Source organism: Manihot esculenta, chromosome 15 (assembly GCF_001659605.2).
Source record: "Manihot esculenta cultivar AM560-2 chromosome 15, M.esculenta_v8, whole genome shotgun sequence".
NCBI lineage: Eukaryota > Viridiplantae > Streptophyta > Magnoliopsida > Malpighiales > Euphorbiaceae > Manihot > Manihot esculenta.
Window position 1 is genome coordinate 27,064,002 of NC_035175.2, and position 23,660 is coordinate 27,087,661.

The 23,660-nt window shown below is 34.1% G+C and overlaps 1 protein-coding gene across 2 annotated transcripts; it reads right to left on the minus strand.

The window, feature by feature from the left end:
* Nucleotides 1-16,604: 16,604 nt before the first annotated feature.
* LOC110601478 (cyclin-dependent kinase F-4) lies at nucleotides 16,605-23,293 on the minus strand. Of its 2 annotated transcripts, none has more exons than XM_021738625.2 (19): nucleotides 23,092-23,293; nucleotides 21,878-22,139; nucleotides 21,754-21,805; nucleotides 21,109-21,657; nucleotides 20,943-21,021; nucleotides 20,773-20,841; nucleotides 20,610-20,699; nucleotides 20,371-20,509; nucleotides 19,861-19,963; nucleotides 19,703-19,755; nucleotides 19,558-19,624; nucleotides 19,335-19,443; nucleotides 19,031-19,096; nucleotides 18,770-18,838; nucleotides 18,614-18,677; nucleotides 18,370-18,486; nucleotides 18,113-18,144; nucleotides 17,230-17,308; nucleotides 16,605-17,049 (listed from the first exon to the last, which is right to left on the minus strand). In XM_021738625.2, the coding sequence occupies exons 4-19, from the start codon at nucleotides 21,114-21,116 to the stop codon at nucleotides 16,832-16,834; spliced, it is 1,362 nt and encodes a 453-aa protein (XP_021594317.1). In that variant the 5' UTR covers nucleotides 21,117-21,657; nucleotides 21,754-21,805; nucleotides 21,878-22,139; nucleotides 23,092-23,293; the 3' UTR covers nucleotides 16,605-16,831. The 2 variants fall into 2 exon arrangements, with proteins under 2 accessions (XP_021594317.1, XP_021594318.1); XM_021738626.2 differs by having other exon boundaries at nucleotides 23,104-23,263.
* Between the last annotated feature and the right edge of the window lie 367 nt (nucleotides 23,294-23,660).

Here is a 23,660-nt window from a genome sequence, read left to right on the forward strand (position 1 = left end):
TTCGGCAGCCGAAGGATCATTCGGCCGCCGAACCTCCTGCATGGTGACTTGGTTGCCACAGCTTGCCCCCGAGTGTTTTTGCATGTTCGGCTCTGTTTGGGGGATTCGGCCGCCGAAGGTGCCGCCGAAGGTGCTTGAGTTTCGTCTCTGGAGAGGACATTCGGCCGCCGAACCTGCCGCCGAAAGTGTCCTGTCCAGCTTTCTTTTGCATGCTTTGCATGGCTAGTTAAGTGAGTGTCAGGGGATTCTTGGGGAGTTTAATAGAGGTATTGATAAGTTAGTTTGGTCCCTCATTTGAGTCTATCTGTATAGGTACAGACCAGAGGAACCAGAGAGAGCAGCAGTGAGTACTGCTCCAGAGGTTCAGAGCCTGCAGAGTCAGTCAGTCCAGATAGCCAGAGGTGAGTGGAACTAAACTTATGACTTTTAATTGAACTACAAACTGCTTTTGAGCATATCTCATGCATCATGTTTATGCCATAGGTTGATTACATTAGTATTCACGAATATGTTGCATTGCATTGTTATTTGGTGATGTGAGTGAATGCTGAATGATCCAATAGTCTCAAACAGGAAGTCCAGGAGCCTTTGACTACGCCCTAGCACGTATAGCAAAGTCCAGGAGCCTTTGACTACGCCCTGGCAGGTATAGTAAAGTCCAGGAGCCTTTGACTACGCCCTGGCAATGGTAAGTACAGAGGTGTTATATACACATATACATATATGACAGGAAGACCAGGTGCTCGATTCTACGCCCTGGCACAGAGTTACTGGGACTATGTGGTGACAGGTTTACTCTTGATGTGGCTTGTCTGTGATATGGTGCATTCCATGAGATCATATTTTACTGAGATGTTTTACTGTTCTACTCACTGGGCTATAGAGCTCATCCCACTCCCTTTACCCCAGTTTTGCAGGTTCAGTGTACAGTGTACAGGGACAGTCCAGCAGAGTACAGGAAAAGTAAAGAGATCTGTAATAGCTTAGAGTGGACATGTAATATTAAAGAGATGTAATAGTTGTTGCTTGACCTAGTGATGTATGTTTTGTACATGATCTGTATATGTATATATGTTTTCCTGTATGTGAATACCAGGCTTAACAGGTATGAGTTAACCCATCTAGAGCAAGCTCTAGTCAGGGATACAGAGTACAGAGTACATGAGTACAGAGTACAGAGATAGTGCATGCACAGGTTAAGCCTTGGTTCAGAAAAGAATTTTATTTTTCACATAAAATGTATGATCATGTATGAGGTTTACAGGTACACAGAGAGTATAGCAGGCTTGCTACGGGTTCTGGCGGCCTTAAGCCGACCTGAATCCTAGCGCCGGTGACGGTCCATTTTGGGGTCGTTACAGAATAAATATTGAGTTGTCCCTAAATTTTAGGAGACAACTTTTAAGATTAAGGGGATAATTTTAATGGTCCTCTAATCTCTATTTTTTGTAGTGTTATGTGAAGTTCATAAAATAACTCATGCTAAAGAAAGAAGAGGAGAAGTTTCCCTCTGTGATCCCTCTGTAGCTCGATACTCTCGTTTTTTCCTCTTCCTTAAACCTAACTCCTTATTTTCCTTTCTCCCATGGAAGATGATCTGCGTCAATTGACTATCAATGAAGAAGAAGAAGATATTGTCCCTATTAAAAGGTCCAAAGATATTCTGATCGTCACTTATGATTTCTGTATGGTGGGGATGTTTCTCACGTACAATCCAATCAATTTTCAGAATATACAGATCTCTTTGCAGGTTTATGGCATCCTTTAAAGAGGGTACCTATTATGGAATTAGAGGCAAAAAGATATCCATTTCGGTTTTTTAACAATGTTGATTTTCCTTCCTCTTAACAGGATGATGATGCTACATGTTTTCCTTCCTTTCAATAGGATGCCTCTAACCACACTCCTGCGAATGTTAATTTGACAGGTAACAGTGAAGCGGCTCATCCCGTCAAAGGTCAGGATAGCTGAAAACAATGATCGTTCTGTGTTAGAACTGCCGAGGACTCGGCAATCCTCGGACAATTAATGCATTGAAGGATTTGATTACTAGTTACAAGCCGGACTTTTTATTTTTTATGGAAACAAAAGTTTTAGCTCTCCGTCACTGTTTGCTCTTTGCGACAGAATTTTTGCCTTTTAATGGCTGCATTCTTATGGACTGTTTGCAAGTGGTTCAATTTCTTCAGTCTCCACATTTAGATGTTTCTGAACTGGGTTTGATTTTGAAAGATTGTAAATCTTTGTTAGACCTTAGAACTGATATTTTGTTAGATGGGTTCGTCGTCATGCCGCTCTAGCTACTCATACTTTGGCTAGAAAATCTGTTTGGAATGATATCTTTATCTGTTTAGGATGATATCTTTCTTTGTTTGATGGAATTTTATTAATACAATCAGTAGTTTTACTTTTAGGGAAAAAAAAAAAGAAAGAAAGAAGAGGAGAAAGGAATTAACCAAAATTAATAAGACTTAAGGTAAAGAAAGAAGAAGGAGAAAAGAATTAATTTAAATACTCAAAAATAAATAAAAATAATTAATTAAAATTAACTAACTAAAACTAAATTATTACATGACTTTAGGCCCATCATCCTATGCTAGAGGCCTTCAAAATGCTCCGATGGTCCAATTGAACTTCCACCATAGTCTCTTTAGATCTACCAAAGAAAAGAATTGCACACCAAAGGCAGCTAAAAATGGAAAAGGAAGGTCTTCTTTCTTTTTTAGAGCTTATTTACCAAATTTTAACTTACTATAATTAAAATAAAGTAAGAAATAATTCAAAATGGCACATAAATTAATTAATTAAGGTAAGGAATCAATTAAATATGGCAAGAGGCAAAAATTAAATAAAGAAAGTTACACCTACTAACTCATTAATTAAGATCTACAATAGAAGGAACCTAAATCTATAATACAAAGAATGAAGCAAATCAGTTCTCTCGATTATGGAAAATATATTCGGCAAATCCTAACCTCTATCTGCCGTCTGTTCTAGTACTTAAACCATGTTAATAATATAAAATAGGATATCAAAGCTTAAAAAAAGAAACAAATAGCTAAGAACATAAAAATTAAAATTAGACCTATTAAAAAATTTCACCTAATCGTGGATAATTTTAACACCAGATATAAAAATCAAGAAAAATATTAAACATGCTAAAAAACTTATAAAATTTTATGGAGATATTCTACTAAAAAACAAAGTGAAAAAATCAAAAAAACTTGTATTGTTTGAGTTATTTCCATCACAAAAGATTTGTTACAGTACAGGTTAGAATATCATTATTTTAAAGAGAAAAATGTAAACTAGTACACTTTCCAAACATGATTTTAGACTCAAGAATCACTTAACTTAATAATTAAGAGACCAAGTTATAGGTCCTTGAATTTTCAGGTACTGCATTATAACTACATAAAAATTTTAGATGACTTCTGTAACTTTTAAAATTCATAATTAATTCAAAAAAATAAAAAAAATGCATGTAATATATGCAAACTAAAGCAAATTTCATAATGAATAGTAAAAAAAAAATTTTGAGGTGCATAATTTTTTCCAAACAAAATGGACAATCCAAACAGGTTTTACTTACAATGTTCATGCATAGAATTTGTGTTTTCTTAAATTTCACATCAAGAATAGTGTGAGAAGTGTCCATCAGATTCAAATCAACTCAAGAATATCAAAAAGAAAGATTTTTATACTGTAAATTTATTTATTTCAATAGATTACCTTTGGAAATGGAAAAGAAAATAGAAGACAAAGAAGAAGAGGAGTAGAGATTAAAACACACCATTTCACTTTAACCAATTTTGATATAAGGGTTAAAATTAAGAAGTACTAAATTAATTAAAGGCTAAGATTAGAAGTGATAGAAATAAAATTAAAATTTAAAATGAATTATTAGGTTTAAACTCCTAAATCCAATGGTTAAAACTAAACTAACAAAAATGGAGGATGAGGATTTAGTTGGAGTTTTTGTTTTATTCTAATTCCTTTGGTTAGAAATTAAAAAGGCTAAAAATCTTTGTATTTTATAAACAAAATTAAGATTATTTTTTTTTCTTCTACTTTTAAATTTTTATTATGCTAATTGAATTAAAAAGAGTAAAAGAATGAATTGAAATTTTAAAAAATTAATATTTGGTCACAAACTTCAATTAATGAAACTATTATTAAAATCTAAAATCCAAGTTGACAATTTAAAGTTAAAATAAAATTAAATTAAATGAAATGAGATAAATAAAAAATTACTTAATTAATAATCTTCATTTTGAATTTTGTTAAATTACCCAGATAAAATATAATGGCTACAGTTACCACTCTTTACATGTTTTCAATTTGAGAATATGAGAAAATAACTTTTTAATTTTCTCTAAATAAAAAATATGTAAAAATATATATCCATATTTTAGACAGACAAAAAAATAAATTTGAGAAAACTTAAATATTTAAAATCAACAAAGGAGGCAAAATTTGAGAATGATAAGATCTTTATATTTCTTTCTCCCTTACTCCTTGGTGAAACTATCTTTCTCCCTTATTCCTCAAATCTTTTTTGATGTTTGGCTAGAGAATGCCCTTTCAAGTTTTCACTCTCTTCTTATATATATATATATATATATATATATGACATTTTTCAGATTTTCATCTTTTTTTTTCTTTTATATATAGGACATCCTTTTCGAGTTTTCATCCTTTTTAGGCATAATATTTCTTCATAGCATCTGTGTTTATTGGCTTAGGCAATTCCTCCCCGTCCATGTGAGTCAATATCAACGCACCACTAGAGAATGCTTTCTTTATTTTGTAAGGGTCTTTGTAAGTAGGTGACTATTTGCCCCTAGGGTCACTTTGATTTGGTGAAATTTTCTTTAGAACCATATCTCTAGGTTTAAGTTCCCGAGTGTGAACTTTTTAGTGAAAAGCCTGAGCCATCCTACTTTGATATAGTTGCTCACGACAAATAGCTAATAACCTTTTTTCATCAATCAAACTCAATTGGTCGAATCTTGTCTTAACCTATTTTGTTTCATCCAATTTTGCTTTTATCAAGATTCATAATGAAGGAAGTTTCACTTCTATTGGCAAGATTGCTTCCATACCATATATCAATGAGTATGGCATTGCCCCAACAAAAGTTCTTATAGCTTTTCGATAAGCAATGGGAGCGAAAGGGATCATTTCATCCCTATCTTTATAAGTGATTGTCATTTTTTTCAATGATTATTTTGAGATTCTTATTTGCGGCTTATACCACTCCATTCATTTACGGCTGATATAGAGAAGAATTCAAATGGTGTATCTTATATTGATCACATAGTTTTTTGACATTTGAACCATTCAGATTCTTGACATTATCGGAAATTAATTTATCAAGGAGGCCATATTTCCAAACGACCACTTGAGAAACTTGACAAATGCACTTTAAGTGACATGCGCGTATGAAGCTGCTTCAACCCACTTGGTAAAATAGTCTTGCAACCAAGATGAATCAATGTCCATTAGAAGCTTTAGGATAGATTAAACCAATGTCATATATTTTCCATATTGCAAATGGCCATGGCGCTACCATGTTATATAACCGATGAGGAGGAATATTTATTCAATCAGCATAAATCTAACACTTACGACATTTTTTAATATAACCTATGAAATCCTTTTCCATGGTTGGCCAAAAGTATCCTTGTTGAAGGATTTTCTTTGCAATTATGTGCCCACTGGCATTAGTCATGCAATTCCCTTCATGTATTTTGAATAGTATTTTCTTAGCTTCTTTTATATTTATACATCTTAGCAACTCTCCATCATAATTCCTTTTATACAAAACTTCTCCACTTGGAAAATACCCTAAAAGATAACCTTCAAATTGTCCTCTTCTAATTTTCATTTGCCTAAGGGAGATACTCTCTTGCTTTATTATATCAACGAATGTCATGGAACCATGATTTTCTATGAGGTTCATCTTTAATAACAAAGTAGTATGTTGGGTCATCTCTGGCCTTTATTAGCAATTGTTGTTCATCTGCCCTGTCTCGATTTGGGTCATTACAGCTAATGTAGTTAGAGCATCGACAAACTGATTTTTGTCACGCCCTAAATGTGTGAAAGATATCATGTCAAACCCTTTGATTATTTAAAGGAGATACTTTTGATAAGGAATGAGCTTTGGGTCCTAAGTCTGCCATTCTCTCTTTACGTGATAAATTATTAATGTTGAATCCCTAAATACTTCTAACTTTTCACTTTTAGTTCAATGGTAGCTTGTAAGCCATTGCATAAGCCTTGTATTCATGTACATTGTTAGTGCACTTACATCTTAGTTTTATTGTGATGGGATAATGCTTTCCATATGGAGAAACTAGTACTGCACTAATACCATTGCTTGAAAGATTAACTACATCGTCACAATACATATGCCAAACTTCTCCTAACCCTTCAGCCTCTTCTTCCAGCGAACTAACATATTCATTTGGGAATTCAAAATCCAGAGCCTCACATTCATCAATTGTCAACTATCATACTTCCTTGTACTATTTTTCTGATCATGTAAATGAAGTCATACTGTAATAACATGACTTGCCATTTTGCTATTTGTCTTGTGATAAAAGGGCTTTCAAAAACATATTTTCTTGGATACATCCTAGAGATAAGCCAAAGTTTGAGAATTCAACATGTAATGCTTGAGACGAGATGCAATCCATGCTAGTGCATAATAAGTATTTTCTATGGGCAAATAACACATTTCAAATTCGTTGAACTTTTTATTGAGTAGTAGAAGGCTCTCTCTTTTCTTCCCATGTCTTCATATGGCCCTAAGTTACACCGCATCGATACTAGCAAAACTACCATATTCAAAATCATGGTCTTCCAAAGGTAGAGGGAACTAATACAGGTGGATTGGACAAGTATTGCTTGATTCTCTTGAAGGCTTCTTAGCACTGTTATCCCATATTATTGTGTTATTCTTTCTTAACAATTTGAAAATTAACCAAACCTTTGCTGCCAAATTGGTGAATCTTGAAATGTAATTCAACATCCTAAGAAAACTATGGACTACTCTTTCAGCCTTGGGGGATGGCATTTCTTGAATTGCTTTGGATTTATCAAGATCAATTTTTATTCCCTTTTTGCTTATAATAAACCTTAGCAATTTTCCTGATTTTGCACCGAATACGCATTTTGTTGGGTTTAGTTTCAGGTGATATTTTTTCAATCTTTTAAACACTTTGCGTAAAGTCATCACATGACTTTCTATCCCTCTTGACTTAATAATGATGTCATCTCCATAGACATCTATCCCCCTATGCATCATGCCATGGAATATGGTAATCATTGCACACTGATATGTTGCCTCAACATTTTTTAGTTTGAAAGGCCCCGTTGGGTAATGAAAGTTGTTTTCTCCTTATCTAATTTGTCCATTTGAATCTGATTATATCCTAAAGCCTAGTCAATACAAGAACATCTGCCTAATCCAGCCACATTGTTTACCAATACATCAATACAAGGGAGAGGAAAATATTAGTAAATGAGGTTTGAGTAAAAAGTAATAAAAGATAGGAAAAATTACTACTTAGTCTCTATGGTATGGGAAAACTCACTAGTTAACCGCTCGTTTTCTAAAAATGCATTAAAACGTCTTTGACGTTTTAAAAAGTCTATTAGTTAGTCTCTCCGTTAATTTTTTCATTAAATATTTTTCTATTTAGTCTCTATAGTTTTGAAAATTTTATTAGTTGGTCTTTTAGATTTTTAAAAAGTTTACTAATTAAATACTCCATATCAGGAGTATTTTAGATTTTTTTACAATACTTAATAGCTAAAACTAATGGAGGGACTAATTAATAGACTTTTTAAAACGTCAAATACATTTTAATGAATCTTTCAAAATCAAGGGACTAATTAGTGAGTTTCTCTATACCATAAGGACTAAATAGTAATTTTCTCTAAAAGGTAACAAAAAATAAAATAAATAAAAGGAATTAAAATAAAGTAAAAAAAAAGTGAAGAAAATAAAGAAAAGTGTGCAAAGAATCTCCACCAGTAGTAAAATTATTAGAACTCAAAATATCACCGAGTATTAAATTTATCTAAAAGGTGGTTAGAGTTCAATAGAAGAAAAAGATGAAAAGTAAAAAATTAAACAAAATAAAATTAAAAGAATAAATGAGGAATAAAGTGAAGACTTGAGTGGAGATTTGAGCAAGACTTTGGACAAGTCTGCTTACCGGGTTTCTTCACAGCTAAAACCCTAATTTCTTATCTTAAGCTAAACATATTGCTTAATTTACCCTTATGAATATGGACATTCTAATGGGAGGTCTTCAACTACCTAAACCTAAAAATTGTCATAAGATGGTTTAGAATAGTTTTAAATGTCAAATGCACCATGAGAAAAGATACTAGTAATAACAAAAGGGCCTATCCACCTTGACCTCAATTTTTCAGGGAATAATTTCAATGTGAATCAAAGAGTAAAATTTTATGTCTAATAAAAAATTGTTTCTTAGAAATTAAATTGTCATGAAAAGCCTTGGTTTCTCCTTATAAATTTTGGAGTTCTCATAGGCTTCTTTCCTCAACTCCTCCAATTCCTATAACTGCAATTTATGGTGCTCACCAGCTTCTGCCATCTTTATATTGCCATGTTTAATAGCCCAATGGACTCTATATTCAACAGGAACGTGACATGGCTTACCATAAACTAGGCAATATAGAGACACACCTAGAGGAGTTATATAAGCAGTTTAGTAGGCCCATAAACATCATCAAGTCTCAAACTCCAGCCTTTTCTATTTGAATTGATGGTCTTTTTCAAAATGGACTTGATCTCATGATTGGAAATCTTAACTTAACCATTAGTTTGAGCGTAATAGGCGGTATTGTACTTTTTAAAAAGTGTTTTCATGACCTTATTGCAAAAGTGAGTTCCTCTATCACTTATAATGACCTTTGACATCCCACACCTAGAGAAAATATTAGCCTTGATGAAATCTACAACAATCTTAGCATTGTTAGTTAGAGTGACTTTAGTTTTCATCCACTTAGAGATATAATCCATAGCAAGTATAATATTTGAATTTTCAAAGGAAAGAGGAAAAGGACCCATGAAATTAATACCCAACACATCAAAGATTTCAGAAACTAAGATAGGGGTTTGTAGAATTTGATTTCTCCTTCGTAGATTCCCTACATTTTGATAGCTAACACATGACTTGCAACATAGATATGCATCACAAAAAAACATTAGGCCAATATAATTCACAGTCAAGAACTTTATGAGTTACCCTACAAGGACTAAAGTGTCCCCCAAAGGTATGAGAATGAAAAAATGCAATAATAGAAGGATGTCTCATGGTCAGGAATGCAACACCTAATGACTTGATCTAAATAGAATTTTCACAGATAGAGCTCATCAAAACATAGAACTTAGAATCACTTTTTATTTTATCTTTCTCATGCCTAGATAATTCTTCAAGTAACCTACCAATTGCCAAATAATTCACAATATCAGCATACCAAGGAGAAATTTGCTTAAGATAAAACAAATACTCATTAGGAAATTCATCACTAATTAGCAATGGTTCTTCGATGGAAAGTGGGCAGCTCAAAAGATCAGCTACCAAGTTTTCAGAGTCTTTCTTATCTTGAGTCCCCACATCAAACTCTTGCAGTAGCAAAATCCAGCAAATAAACCTTGATTTCGCCTCCTTCTTGAGCAAGAACTTGAAAGCTGCATGATTAAAATAAATAATGTCTTTAGTTCTAAGAAGATAGAAAAGAAACTTTTCTAAAGCAAAAACTACAACAAGAAGTTCTTTTCTACGATGGTTTAATTGCATTAGGCACTGTCCAAAATCCTTGAAGCATAATAAATGACATGTGGGTCTTTTCCTACTCATTTATCCCAAAACTGCTCCAACTGCATAGTTGCTTGCATTATACATTATTTCAAAGGGGAGATTTGAACCAGGAGGTTAGATAATAGGGGCCAAATGTTTGCTTGCATGCCACAATAAACTCAAAAGCCATATCTTTATTGCTTACAAAGTGGATGTGTAATCTTGGAGAAATCCTCAACGAAATGCCTATCAAAATTTATATGAGCAAGAAAATAGCGGATCTCATACATACTAACAGGGTAAGACAAGGTTTTTATGGCATCTATTTTTCGTTTGTCAGCCTCAATTGCCTTTGAAAATACAATATGTCCTAATATTAACCATTGATCAACCATAAAATGACATTTTCAAAATTAAGTACAAGGTTGGACTCAATGCATCTTTTAAGAACTTTTTCAAGATTACCTAAGCATTCATCAAAAGGTTTCCATAAATAGTAAAATCATCCATAAATACCTCCATGATGCTCTCCACATAATAAGAGAAAATTCTCATCATGCATCTTTGAGAGGTGGCAGGAGCATTACATAAGTAGAAAGGCATTCTCCTAAAGGCAAAAGTACTAAATGGGCAAGTGAAATGTGGTCTTCTCTTGATCTTCAGGTACAACTGGAATCTGATAAAAACCTAAATATCCATTAAGGCAATAATAGTGAGTTCTACTAGCTAACCTTTCAAGTATTTTGATCAATAAAAGGTAAAAGGAAGTGGTCTTTTCTAGCAAAAGCATTCAATCTCCTATGCTCTATGCAAAATTTCCACCCATTTTGCACTCTAGTAGGAACAAACTCATTATCAGCATTTTGAGCAATGGTAATACATGTTTACTTGAGCACTAAATGTACTAGACTTACCCAATTACTATCAAAAATTAGATTAATAACTCTAACATCTAGGAGTTTCACTATCTCCTTTTTAACTACCTCAATCATGGGCGAGTTAAGTCTCCTTTGTGCTTCTTGATTGGGTTTGCAATCTTCATGATAATTCTGTATATGCAAGTAGAGGGGGATATGCCTTTGACATCAGCAGTGGTCCACCTTATCGCTTGCTTATATTCTTAAAGCCTTGGATCAACTTTTTCTCCTCTACGAGGCTAAGTTTGTTGATTATAATCACTGCAAGTGTTTCTCCAGCTCTTAGGAATGCATATTTGAGGTGGTTAGGCAATAGTTTTAGCTCCAATTTGGACGCATGCAAAACATAAGGTAACAATATGGTATTAGACTTAGGCAAGCTTATGGTCGAGGTTGACCTATTCAATAGCAGTGCACTCCCTAAAGAACAAACAGTTTCGTGTATTTCTTCATCGGTTATTATCTACTAGTTCTTCAAGCTCCCCACTTCTAAACTCCTGCATAAGACTACATCCAATTTATCATCAACACCCAATTCAAACACATCTTGGCTTAAAATATCAATAACATCCATACCAAAAATAGGAGATAAATCATTAGGATATGTTATGGAACTATAAACATTAAACTTTATCGCTTCTCCATTAAATTCCTTAGTTAAAGTACTATCATACACATTTATTTTGGTCTTAGTTGTGCTAAAAAAAAATTTTTACCTAACAAAATATCAGAAGTCATATTAGTTTTATCCTCTTTCATCTCAATAATATAAAAATTAACAGGAAAAACCAAACTATCAACTTGAACTAGGACACCTCTAATAATCCCTCAGGATAAATTATAGACTTATCAGCAAGTTGAATAACAACACTTTTTTTCTTTAGACGACCAGCATCCAATGAGGTATAAATGGACAAAAGCATGATATTTATTGAAATGGCTAGATCACATGTAGCATTTTTAATGCCCACATTACCAATGGTGCATGAAATAGCAAAGATACCTCTACCTTTGTATTTAGCGTGTACTTTTCATTGAATAACTACATACATATTTTTCTCCATACTTACCTTTTCAAAATCAACTAGCTTTCTCCTATTGGTGCATAACTCCAAAAACTTTGCCTAGCAAGGCACTTACTTCATAGCATCACGGAATGTTTACCTCAACTTTGTGAAAGGTTCAAGAATCTACTTTTCTTCTTTTTCCTTCTTGGATTTCGGTAACCTCTCAAGAAATGGTGGTGGATCCGAAAGGCTCGTATTGGTCTACCTTGGTGGTAGACTTCTCATCCTTGAGCTATTGTTACTGTTGCTTGAACCTATAGTTTTGTCTTAGAGCCTTACCTAAGTCTCTACCTGTGTGAAATGTCCTACAATTGCTTTCCTCCTCAAAGTTATTGCACTTGCATTTTATTTTGGGTTGATAATATTTGAAAGGGAACTTTCCTTAGGACTCCAGTCTACTCATTGAAGTAGTAACCTGGCTCATCTAATTTTCTAAATGTTGCACAGAATTAGCAAGTAACTTTACAATATCTTTAAGATTCGTAACTTGCATTTGAGGAGGTGTTTAATGATGGTGACACTACTAAAAAATCTAAAAATTGTTGTATTTCACATAGTTAAAGTTGGGATAATCCTTGTACCCTTGATTGCAGATGATTGAATAAGGGTCACACTTTAATGTTCTTCCGCAAAACCTCTAATTACATTGACGTGTTATTCATCCTCTTGTAGCGAAGGACCATATCCATAGGATGTCCAAGAGTTGTACAAATACCAAGCGCTTTTACTTGTTGCATATTTCCTAAAGCAAGACTTTGCACCACATATGTTAGTTTAGAAATCTTAGACTCAAGGGAAGAGATACTTGCCTTAGCAACTTTTCTTAGTGGTTCTTTTTGCTCTCTATATTGCTTAGAAGTGGCAACTACGATGGAAATTAACTCTCTTATGGCTTTAGGTATCTTGTCTTCTATTGTTCCTCCACTTGCTGTATCTATGAGTCTTTTCTCTAAACGCATGAGTCCTTCGTAGAAATATTAGATAAAGATTGATTCGAAATTTCATGTTAGGGCAACTTGCAAACAACCTTTTAAACATCTCCCAATATTTATATAACATCTCAGAGTCTTTTTGCTTGATGCCAATGATCTCCCTTCTTATCCTAATGGATTTGGAAACTGAAAAATATTTGTCCAAGAATACTCCACCATTTCGGTCCAAGATGTAATGGAGCCAGGTGGTAAATAAAACAACCAATCCTTTGTGATATCAAGTGAAAATGGAAATGCTCATAATTTGATTTAATCCTCAATTATCCCTTAGGGCTTCTTACTTAAACACAAATACATGAAATTTCTTAAGGTGCTTATGTGGATCTTCATTATCACACCCTTTAAATTTGGGAAGCAAATGTGCTTCCAAGTTGGGATATGTGATGCAAAGTGGCACTTGATCGCCAATAAAAGCTGCAAACTTGCATAAGGTCCAATATCACACCATAGGTTCTTCTTCTTCTTCAATTTCAGCTCCTAATTCAACTATTTCAGGGGCTGGTTCAAGAGTTTTTTTCTAGTAGCTGCTGTTTCACATATTGTTTCTTTAACACCCATAGATATGGATGCCGTAGATGCATGTTTCCTCAATTTGGCTTGTTTTTGCAAGCCTTTTATAAGCCCTTTCAATCTCTTTGTCATAAAGTAAGTCTTTTTTATGATAAAAAAATGTTCATGAAAAGAAATAAATTATTTTAAATTGTTTCCCTAGCAGCGATGCCAAATTTTGATAGGTATCAAAATTATCAAAAATAATCTATCCAAATCAAATAACAAATAATTGTGTATAGGGTGAATAGAATCGTATCCATAGGAAATTGACACAAACACTTCCGATCAATAACTAGGTAAATAAATAAATAAGAGATTTTGATAAAAAATAAAACTAAAGCAAAAATCAAGACAACTAGTGAAAATTAAATAATTAACTAGAGAAAAAATTAACGCAAACAAATTCCAACCGAAGAATATGATTTATTTCAGCCGTAAGTATTAGTCATTAAAACAAAAATAAATCTTTATTGATTCAATAAATTAGTTCTAGTTATGAGAAACGCTCCTCGCAACCAATCTCTTATTAGGCGTAAATTAATTAGAAAATATTTACTAATTAATTCTAGCCAATAAACAACTCAAGGAATATCAATTGAATTTAATTTATTAATTATCTTAAGAATTAAAGAGACTCAATTCTAATTAACAAACTAAATTGTGTGGTAAGTTTAAATTAGATTATACAATTTTTTAGCGGGTTTCGCAAACTGTTATCTAATACTAAATATCTCAAGTAACTACGAACTCAAACATTTAAACTAACAATATATCACCTTGATAATAGAACATTGGGCCCTATTGATCAAGTAACAAAGTAATAATAATAATAATAAGTGAAATTATATAAATATTAGAAGAAATAATGATTAACAATAAAGTGTAGATCTCACAATCTTTGAAAAAACTGAAATTTCATCTAACTTCAACTAGAACAAAATAACTCATTCACTCATAGCAGTTGAAAGCACAAAATTCAGAGGTATAATGCAGTAAAAAGAGAACAGAAGAGTTGTTACCAAAAAGGGTATGTATACCATAACCCTAGAGAAATCCTAACTAAATTCTTTTCCTAAAAAGAAAAAGCTTAAGTTTCTTAAATAAAATAGTGCCTTGATCTGTTCCCAAACGAGGGAGGAGGTTTTCCTAACTTTTTGGAGGAAAATCCCATGATTTAAGGCTCAATTATAGCTTTTTTAATGAGAAAATACAATTCTGCCATGACAAATGTGCGTCTGTTGCTAGTAGAAGTTTTACTAAGTCGCTAATCAAGGCTTTACACAAGGCTTAGTCTTTTATCATTTCAGCTCAATAAATAGACTTGTCAAGTTTCTTGGTCAAGGCTCAGCACAGCAATTCCTTCGAAATTAGATTTTTTGTCAAAACTTTCTATTAGCTCTGTAGTTTCCAAATATAAAAGTAAAGTATATGCTAAATATGTATATTATTAACATAATACTTAAAGTCTAACCTTATAGTTAATAATATTTTTTAGGCAAATTTAATAAATATGTTAATCATCCAAATGAGCAAATGGAATTAATTACGCTTGGTACACTTTAAAAGTATAATATGGATGTGTATGACTCATTTGTTTTCTTTCTTGAACTTTAAATGCGTTTTGGTTAGAGTATAGTCTTAAAATGAATGTATTGTAAATTTTGTACAATAATTGTTTTTCTTAATGCATTCTACTTCTATTATAATGGACACCGTATGTTTTCAAAGTTATATATATACTATAACTCGTAGTGATTATATGCCATGGTAAAATGAGTACTAATATAAATAAGCAACTATTAAAGTAACAACTATAATGATATATTTTATTGAGAAATAATATTCCACAAATTCACATATTTTTTAATAGGAAGAGTATCCCACATAAGCTTTTATCTATAAAGAGTACTAACACTAATAGCAATTATTTTTTCTGTGTTTCTTTTTAACAAAAAAATCACTCTCAACGAAATTTAATTTACTATAACCTTATATGAAATATAAATTTTATAGCAAAATCACATTTTGTACTATAATACTTTGTCATACTTTTCATAGGTATTTTATGGCAAGTTTTATATTCACCATAAATATTCATAGTCACGAAATCATAATTTTATTAGTGAAAATTTTCTCCACGGAAACTTATTTCCTTATAATGCCTATAAATGAATATTTGATTATTGCATCCACATGTTTAACTGGAACTCCTAGTGTTTCAGTAATAAAAGTATGTATTAATGAACCGGAAAAAAGACTTTCTATGAAAACAAGTACATTAAACTTCAATGTATGGGAAAATTATCATCTAAATTGTGCATTACATTAACAGTCGAGAGAATCTGGATGAGAAATGGTTCTCCTCTAGCAAACAAAACTTCGCTAGTATCAAGCCTTAAGATCATTCGGTACTTGCAAGAAGGAACCTCTTCCATCCACATAAACTCATCATCTCTTTTGAGTAGACAAATCTTGCTAATGAGATGTTGAGACTACTAGTTTATTCATTGTTATGAACCCTGAAGGAGAAGCACATTTTAAATACCGCAGTTTTGTCGTTTTGGTTACAAAAATAATAAGAAATATGCAACAAAACGATCAAACATTACGCTTTGTGTTCTGTCCTCATCCTCTCATTCACACTTCGCCTCTCTCACATAAGCTCCCAAACGCTAAAGCGCACAACAGCGAGCCCTTTTACAGCCATTGCAAGCCTCCTGCGATCACGAGCCTCTCAACATCACTTCGCTCCATTCAAATTTCTGCCAAGCCCTCTCCTTTTGCTTCCAATTTCTGCAAAACCCGCTCGATTTCCTTTTGCTTTCCTTTTGCTACTGTCAAAAACCCCTCCGCTCCGTTCTTCACGAACAGACCCCTCCTTCCTTGTCACAGACAAATCCTCTACCCCACCGAAATCCCAATAACCCAGCACAACCCTTCTCGTGGGCAGATTGACAAATTTTGGACGTAAGAAGTGATCATATTGACTATTCTGAAGGGTCCTAGTCATAGCTTACAACTACGACTCATGTTTAACATTCGCGAATTCAAAAGCCCAAATAATGTACGACAAAAAAAAATTTGACATGCATTTTAATCTCATCGTTATTCTATAGGACTGCAAAGTGCCCAACCTTCCCGAGATCATACAAAATACAGACGGGTCTCCCATACCCTGCTATATGGAACTTAAATGACAGCATTAAGCACAACAAAAATCACAACCCAAAATAAGTCGAACGGTAATAAACACTTTATATATGACAACAAAAACACCAATAGATCTCAATTTATAAACTCCAAGCACCACAATCATTCGAGGGGGAAAAACATAATAAGCTTCAATATCAACTCCACTCCACACCACACCACAGAAACATAGCTAGAATTCCCAACTATTGTGCTCGAACATTACACAACAAACTGAGAGCCCTCTCAATTAGTCACCTCCAAACAAGTCAACCCACAACTTTCCTAGTATAGGTACGGCCAGGTTGAAATTGATGTGTTGGTCTGAGAAACATGTCACCAGAATCAGCTGTCCAATACACTCCAGCTTTCATAGGTGGTGGCTTAGCTTGTGAGCCAATCTTCCTGTGAGAACTAATCGTCATACTGGAAAACTTATCAGCTGCATCTGAAAACCCACGTGCAGCTCTAGCCTTGTTAATAGCAGCTGTCAATAAATGTTACCAAGTAAACATTGAAATTCAGGCATACCACTACAAATTTGACTTAAATAAATGTCAGTTTACAACATTTAAAATGTTATAGATTATTCATGGCTCTAATATAACTTGGAAAGTGATTCATATATTAACATATCAAAACATCATGGGGAAGCCAGAAAACTTACTTGGGCTCTTCTTTCCTGGTGGTTTATATATCTGTTGTTTGGTAGCACTCTTAAATGATTTATCATTCCTACTTGCGTCCTTCATCCACAAAGAAAGCCAACTCAGAATACTAATAATACTAATAATGCAACCTTACTCCGAGTTAATTTTGTGTAGAGAGGGAATTTCCCAACTGGGATTCCTAATTGGATGCTGTGAATTTCTATATTCCTAATTGACCTCCGCAGAAACTACTAACCCAATTGTCTGCAATACACGGAAAGGTTTACATAAACTTGGCCACAGACCAGCCCCTGTCCAGTTTTGGGCTGGAACAGCCGGTTTGCAGCCCTTCTAGTTCAAAACAGTTCTGGTTTGAAAAACGGTTAAGGTCCAAAACAGTTCCAGTTTGACGCCAATTTAAACTTTTTTAAACCTATAGCAATATTAATATTTTAAACATTAAAATCCACAAGTTGATAAAATTTATATTGATAATACATCATTCATTCATGTATATTAAAGATTAAAGAGAACTAAATTAACCAATATAAATTTTAAAACAAAAAAAGAAAGAAAAAAACCGAAGTTTTAAATCATAACGGTTCTAGTTTGAACTGACAGTCCAGGTTCAAGGACAGGGAACCCATTGGCCTCTAGTATCCAGTTTCAATCCAGTTCAGGAACCAGAACCAGTTAACCAGTCTGGTTTCTGGTTTGATCGGTCTGGTTCAGAGTCTGAAAGGGACTATTGTGAACCAGACCGTGGCCAGGACTACATACACACCCAAACTCAGGTTACCAACTCACTCAATCTTCCTACAACATATTTAAATCTGGCCCAAAACCTAGTTAATAATATATAGCAATAAGCAATTTAACACAAATAAAATATTTTCTTACCTGGCTAACCATGTCCAATTTACGCGGTGCACCTGCAAAATTAGCGTGATATCAGAGAACCAGAATACTACACGCCAAACCTACATTTAAGTGCACTTCATGATATTAGAATGGAAGCATATGCATGCAAGTAAATAGAAGAAAAATAGTTGACACAATAGTACAAAATGGGGGGAAAAAGTCATCATACAAATTATATATATATAGTTCAATATGCGAAACTAGTAGTTCAGAAGACAATAATATCATATACCAACCTGTGCTCAAGGAAGCATTGAATTTTGGAGATTGAAAACTGTGACTGACTTTTGAGTTGGACAATACCACTGGATTCCTCCTAGCACATTGCTGCTCCAAGGTGGCCTTTGTTCCAGCTATGCAGAAGCACCACAAAAAAAATGGTTCAAATATGCTTTCTTCATAAGAGCAAACAATGAACTAGAAATAAACTATGCAATGTATTATTTGAGAAACCATTCAATGCACAGGCAAGAAACAAACCAGATGGAGGAGTCCTACTAGCAGGTGCTCTGGAACGAAGGGTTGGCGGAACATAAAAGCAACTCTGCCACATCAAATAAATTACCTCAAATTTGGGTAATTAGAATATGAAAACTAGCAACTTCAACATTGTACATAAAATCCCAAAAATACCACCTGGAAAAAAGGATGTTGAAGTGCCTCTCCAGCTGTAGGCCTCTTGCATGGATCCCAAGAACATAGCATCTGCACATTAAAAGAAACAGTTACTATTACCAGAAAGGACATATCAACATAGGGAGAAAAAAAACCCTACCAAATATACTGGCAGTACATAACAATATAATGTCTACCTAGTCAGGTCTTGATTCAGATGAAAGAGGAGAAAGAGAGAAGGGGGGGTAGGGAACACTCCAGAATTTAGAAACTGGTACTAACCTCAATAAGGTTGGTTGCATCACGACTTGCTGATGGAATGAGTGCAGAAAGGTGGACACCAACTGACTGAAATGTCAAATAGAACAAATGGATTTTAAACTCCTACACGTGCACATATTGAATAGAACTATGTTCAACATGCCTAGCAATAAGGATTATAAAATTTTCAAGTTTGCACAACAAAAACCATAACTATCAGTAATTTTATGTTTTATGGACCCAATATGGACCATATAACATCAAGCACATCCAAAGGAATTAGACAACCACTATACTGAAAACAATCAGTATAGATAAACCTAACCTGTGGGAATTGATAGTTAATAGCCCTTGCAAGATTAAGCCCATCAGCCCAAGAGTCCTTTGTTGGACTGCCTATTATATTGCATATTTTGTAGATCTCATCTGCTTCACTGCACACATAATAAATGAAAAAAGTTCAATCACCAGAATCTGTGTTGGTTAATTATCAACTCTTTGGTTCAAACAGCCAATTATCAAATTTTAACCAGAATTCAGATAATTACCTTGTACCAGGAAAAAGAGGACGAAGAGTGAATAACTCAGCCATGATAGCACCCATTGCCCACATATCTGTAGGTGAAGAGAATATCTAGTTACAATTATACTTTTTCATGTTAAATCATTATCTTATTTGCAGTTGATACTCACCAACTTTGGAACTATATAGGTATGACTGAAGCAGCACCTCTGGGGCCCGATACCTGGCATTTCTAGAGATAAGAAAGCAGCAAGCAATAATAACATGTAGGCCACTCATCCAGTGGAAGCATTCTTTTCACAGAAAAGAGAGAGAAACAATAACATACCATCGTGTTGAGACATACTCTGTATAGGGTGGTTCTGAGTCAATTTCTCGAGCAAGACCAAAATCGGCAATTTTAATTTGATGCTTTGTTACCAACAAGTTCTCTGAAAGGAGATTTGCAGATTATTAGCATATTATTGCAGTACATGAAAAATTGCACATTGGAGAAGACATAGAACAGAGGATACAAAGAACAAGTAACAAGTAAAGTTGAAGGATAATGCTGAATTGCATCTAATCACAAACTGGCCAATAGAAATTATTCTGATTTGCTTACCAGCACTTAATAGAACAAGCAAACAAATCTTATGACTCAACCACCAGAGCAAACAAATAGCTTTGGATCCTATTGAGGACTTGCACGATTGAAAGAAAACAATATGCTTAAAAAACAGCCACTTCAACAACTTCAGTAAAAAAGGAAATCAAATCATCCCTAACTATGATTTACTTCCCTCACATCACATTTAGTGAGAAACCCTTTGCCTTATGCCGGTAGACCAGCAATTACCTGGCTTCAAGTCGCGATGAAAATATCCTCGCTGATGCATGTAAGAAAGACCTTGAAACACTTGGAAACACCAATTCCTGACTTCAGCTTCTGAGAATAGCTTTTCCCTGTCCTTAATAAGTTGATAAAGGTTGCACTCCTGTAAGAAAAAAGATGTTTAGGAAAACAACACAAACACATGCTTATCAATAATCAAGGGGAAAAAAACAAAGAAAAAAAATGTTAAAGAAAAGCACTACCATGTACTCAAAAACAAAGTACAGTACGTCATTTTCCCGTATGACTTCCTTGAGTTTCACAATATTTGGATGATTCATTTTCCGCAATGACTGGTGTAAAAAAGGGTCAGTCTTCAAATGTATGGTTAAGACAATGATATAGGAAAAACATGGGCAACATTACCTTAACTTCTCTCAGATTAACACACTCTTCCCATGAGTAATATTTTTTCTTCATCTTTTTAATCGCAACCTATTCATTATAAAAGAAGCATTTGATTCGAAACATGAAAATTCATAAGCCTTAAAGTTGTGCTATACAGACAATAAGAAAAAAAGTAAGAACACACTTACAACTTCACCGGATTGCTTATTAATAGCTCGCCACACACTCCCAAATGTTCCATCACCAACTTCCTTGATTAATTTGTACCTATATAAGGAACCACAGAAGCTTACAAAGAAAGCAAATATTATTGCAAAAATCACATAGTAACTGTAATGAGAAAATCCAACTAACCTCTCCATTCTCTTCGCGAAGCACAAAGAAGCTCCTTTATTCACAAAAAATAAGACTCAAAAATACTAATGACATCTAAGATAGATGATCCCTAATAGGAAGAACAAAAGCCTTGGTTCCAGCTATCTCCAGTTAATTTTCTGTAAAGGTAATTGTGAGCACTAAACCAGAATGTTCTTGATGGATGGGCTCATTCATTTCTATACCCACAGCTTCGAGATTGCTAGCAAGCATGAACGGCAGTACAAAACGAGGACTGTAGAACATATTGGCACCAAACACAGAAGTAGGAACCTACCAGAATGATTGTTGTAGCCAACAGCCTATACTTAAAGACAGTCAATAAAGGGTTCGCTAACACAATAAAAAGCTACCTCATCTACACAATGTAGAAATTGTTCAGTAACCTGATATTTTGACACTCAACACCAGTACACATCAGGAGCAACCATTTTCTAAGAACTACAGTCTCCAGAGATTTGATGTAATGGCTTATCTAAATATTAACTACCTAAGCAGCTTTCAATGGGTTCCTTGCAGACTTTAACCCTGCATTAACATTAGAAAGGTAAGAGCAAAATTAGACAAAAGAAGTGAAATAAATGAAAGAAAAAAAAAGATGATGTATAGATCTCTGTTCCATACCCCAGAAGACGTGTTCCCAAAAGCTATGACTGGATGTTGTATCAACAATGCACTACAATGAAAATAATTTGTTAAAGAAGTCATAGAATAAATCTTGTCAAACAAGAAAGGATCACTTGCTTACTTGAACAAGTTCACCAAAGATCCAACACCTATCTCAGAAAAATTTTGCATCACGCCTCCAGCTTATGTTCATTAAAGTAAAATTGACCACTAAGTGCAATTAACAAAGGAAACCAAAAGAAAGTCTCCAAGGACAAGAAACCGCCAGTCGAGCACTTCATGAAATGAAAAAACCCGAAACTGGAAGCAATTTGACCAGAAGCACACTTGCTCCATGTCTTAATGAAGGAAATGAAGCCGTCTAGATCCAAGTCCGGCACAACCTATTATTAAAATCAAAGCAGTGAGCTTCAGTAGCCACAAAAAACAGGGAAATCTTCTAATCTAAACTAATAATACAACAATTTCAGACTATCCAAACTGAATCTCAGCTGGAATGCAAAAAAAATTGGAAAAAAGTAATATTGAAATAATTGCAAGGAATGCAAACAACAGACTTGGCTAGAGCAGCGACTCTGTAATTTTTAAATCCAAAGCCTTTTAACAAGTTAAGCATAACATATTTTTCCATCCTCCCCATCCTATTCGCAATCCACAGAAAAAAGTCGTCATCATTTACAGTAAAGAGCAGTGCAATAAATTCAAGGAGAAATTCCCCTTGATTTTGAGACTGTTGGACAAAACAGAATCACAAAGGCAAGACATCAGGGATTCAGGGAATAAACGGTTATTGGAAAATAAAATAGATCTGATAACACGGAAAAATTATAAAATTTCCACCATCAAACTCACATGCACGGATCAGCTCCAAACTAAAAGAACAACAACAATAATAAAGAACAAAAGGCAGTGACCTTGAAACCCCATACCGCTTTGGATCACAATAATTAATTATTTTGAGAACGATTATCTTAAAAAGCCAATTAGTTAAAAATCAAATCCCAACAGCTTAATTACCAATCCATCTCCTGCGAACTAAAAGTCACCCACCTTTCCATGATCACAAAAAACTTATTAAAAACTCCAATTCAAACAGCACAAAATTGTCCAACCAGGCCAAATAAAATCAAAACCTAATCATAATACAAACAAAAACCCCAACCGCACGCCAAAATCAGACAAATCGAACATCGGAAGACAACCAAGGGAGACGAGACGAGATGAGATGAGATCTGATCTGATCTGATAAAGTTCAATGCAAATCGAGGGAAAAAAATCAAGCAAGCATATATACAAAACAAACAAGTATTAGAGAAAGAACAATAGCAAAAAGACCTGACAGCCAACCGGCATATGAACCGTCGCTTGGGACGGAAGGGGAATCCAGAGCTTCTATCTCTCAGTCCTACCTTTTTCCTTCCTCTATTCTAAAGTTTGCGAGGGACCTGATTGCAAGCAGTTGAGCAGCCACCGGTTCCAAATATACCTCCTCTCTCTTCTATTCCTCGTGAGTACCAACAAAATGCCTATTTTAATTTCAATGTCTAAAGTGGGCCTCCTATATTCTATTTTTTAGGCCCCTCCTTCGGCTATTCGTTTTAAGTTACGCTTCGGTCAATTGCCGCTCTGTAATTTCTAATCAACACGTGGCCACCCGTGCAGCTTCTTCTAATTTTTGTTTCCGTTGCCATTATCTATCTTACCATGTAGAAATAATTAACAATTAAGTAACAAATTTTATGGGCGTTCAACGTCATAACAAAGATGCTGTTCCGATAGGATATCTGGGTCAACCTTCTGGATGAGAGATGCACAAATATTCGAATTTGAAACCACAGTTTTTTACTTTTTAGTTTGGAATAAAAAATTTTATAAAAACTTAATTTAATTATTTTTTAAATAAT

What these genes read in the sequence shown, in the direction of transcription:
- LOC110601478 (XM_021738625.2), bottom strand. An exon ending in GAGTATGTCTCAACACGATG is followed by an intron (nt 19,756 to 19,860) that starts GTATGTTATTGT and finishes TAGAAATGCCAG; the next exon opens with GTATCGGGCCCCAGAGGTGC. An exon ending in AATTGGACATGGTTAGCCAG is followed by an intron (nt 17,309 to 18,112) that starts GTAAGAAAATAT and finishes TTGTGGATGAAG; the next exon opens with GACGCAAGTAGGAATGATAA.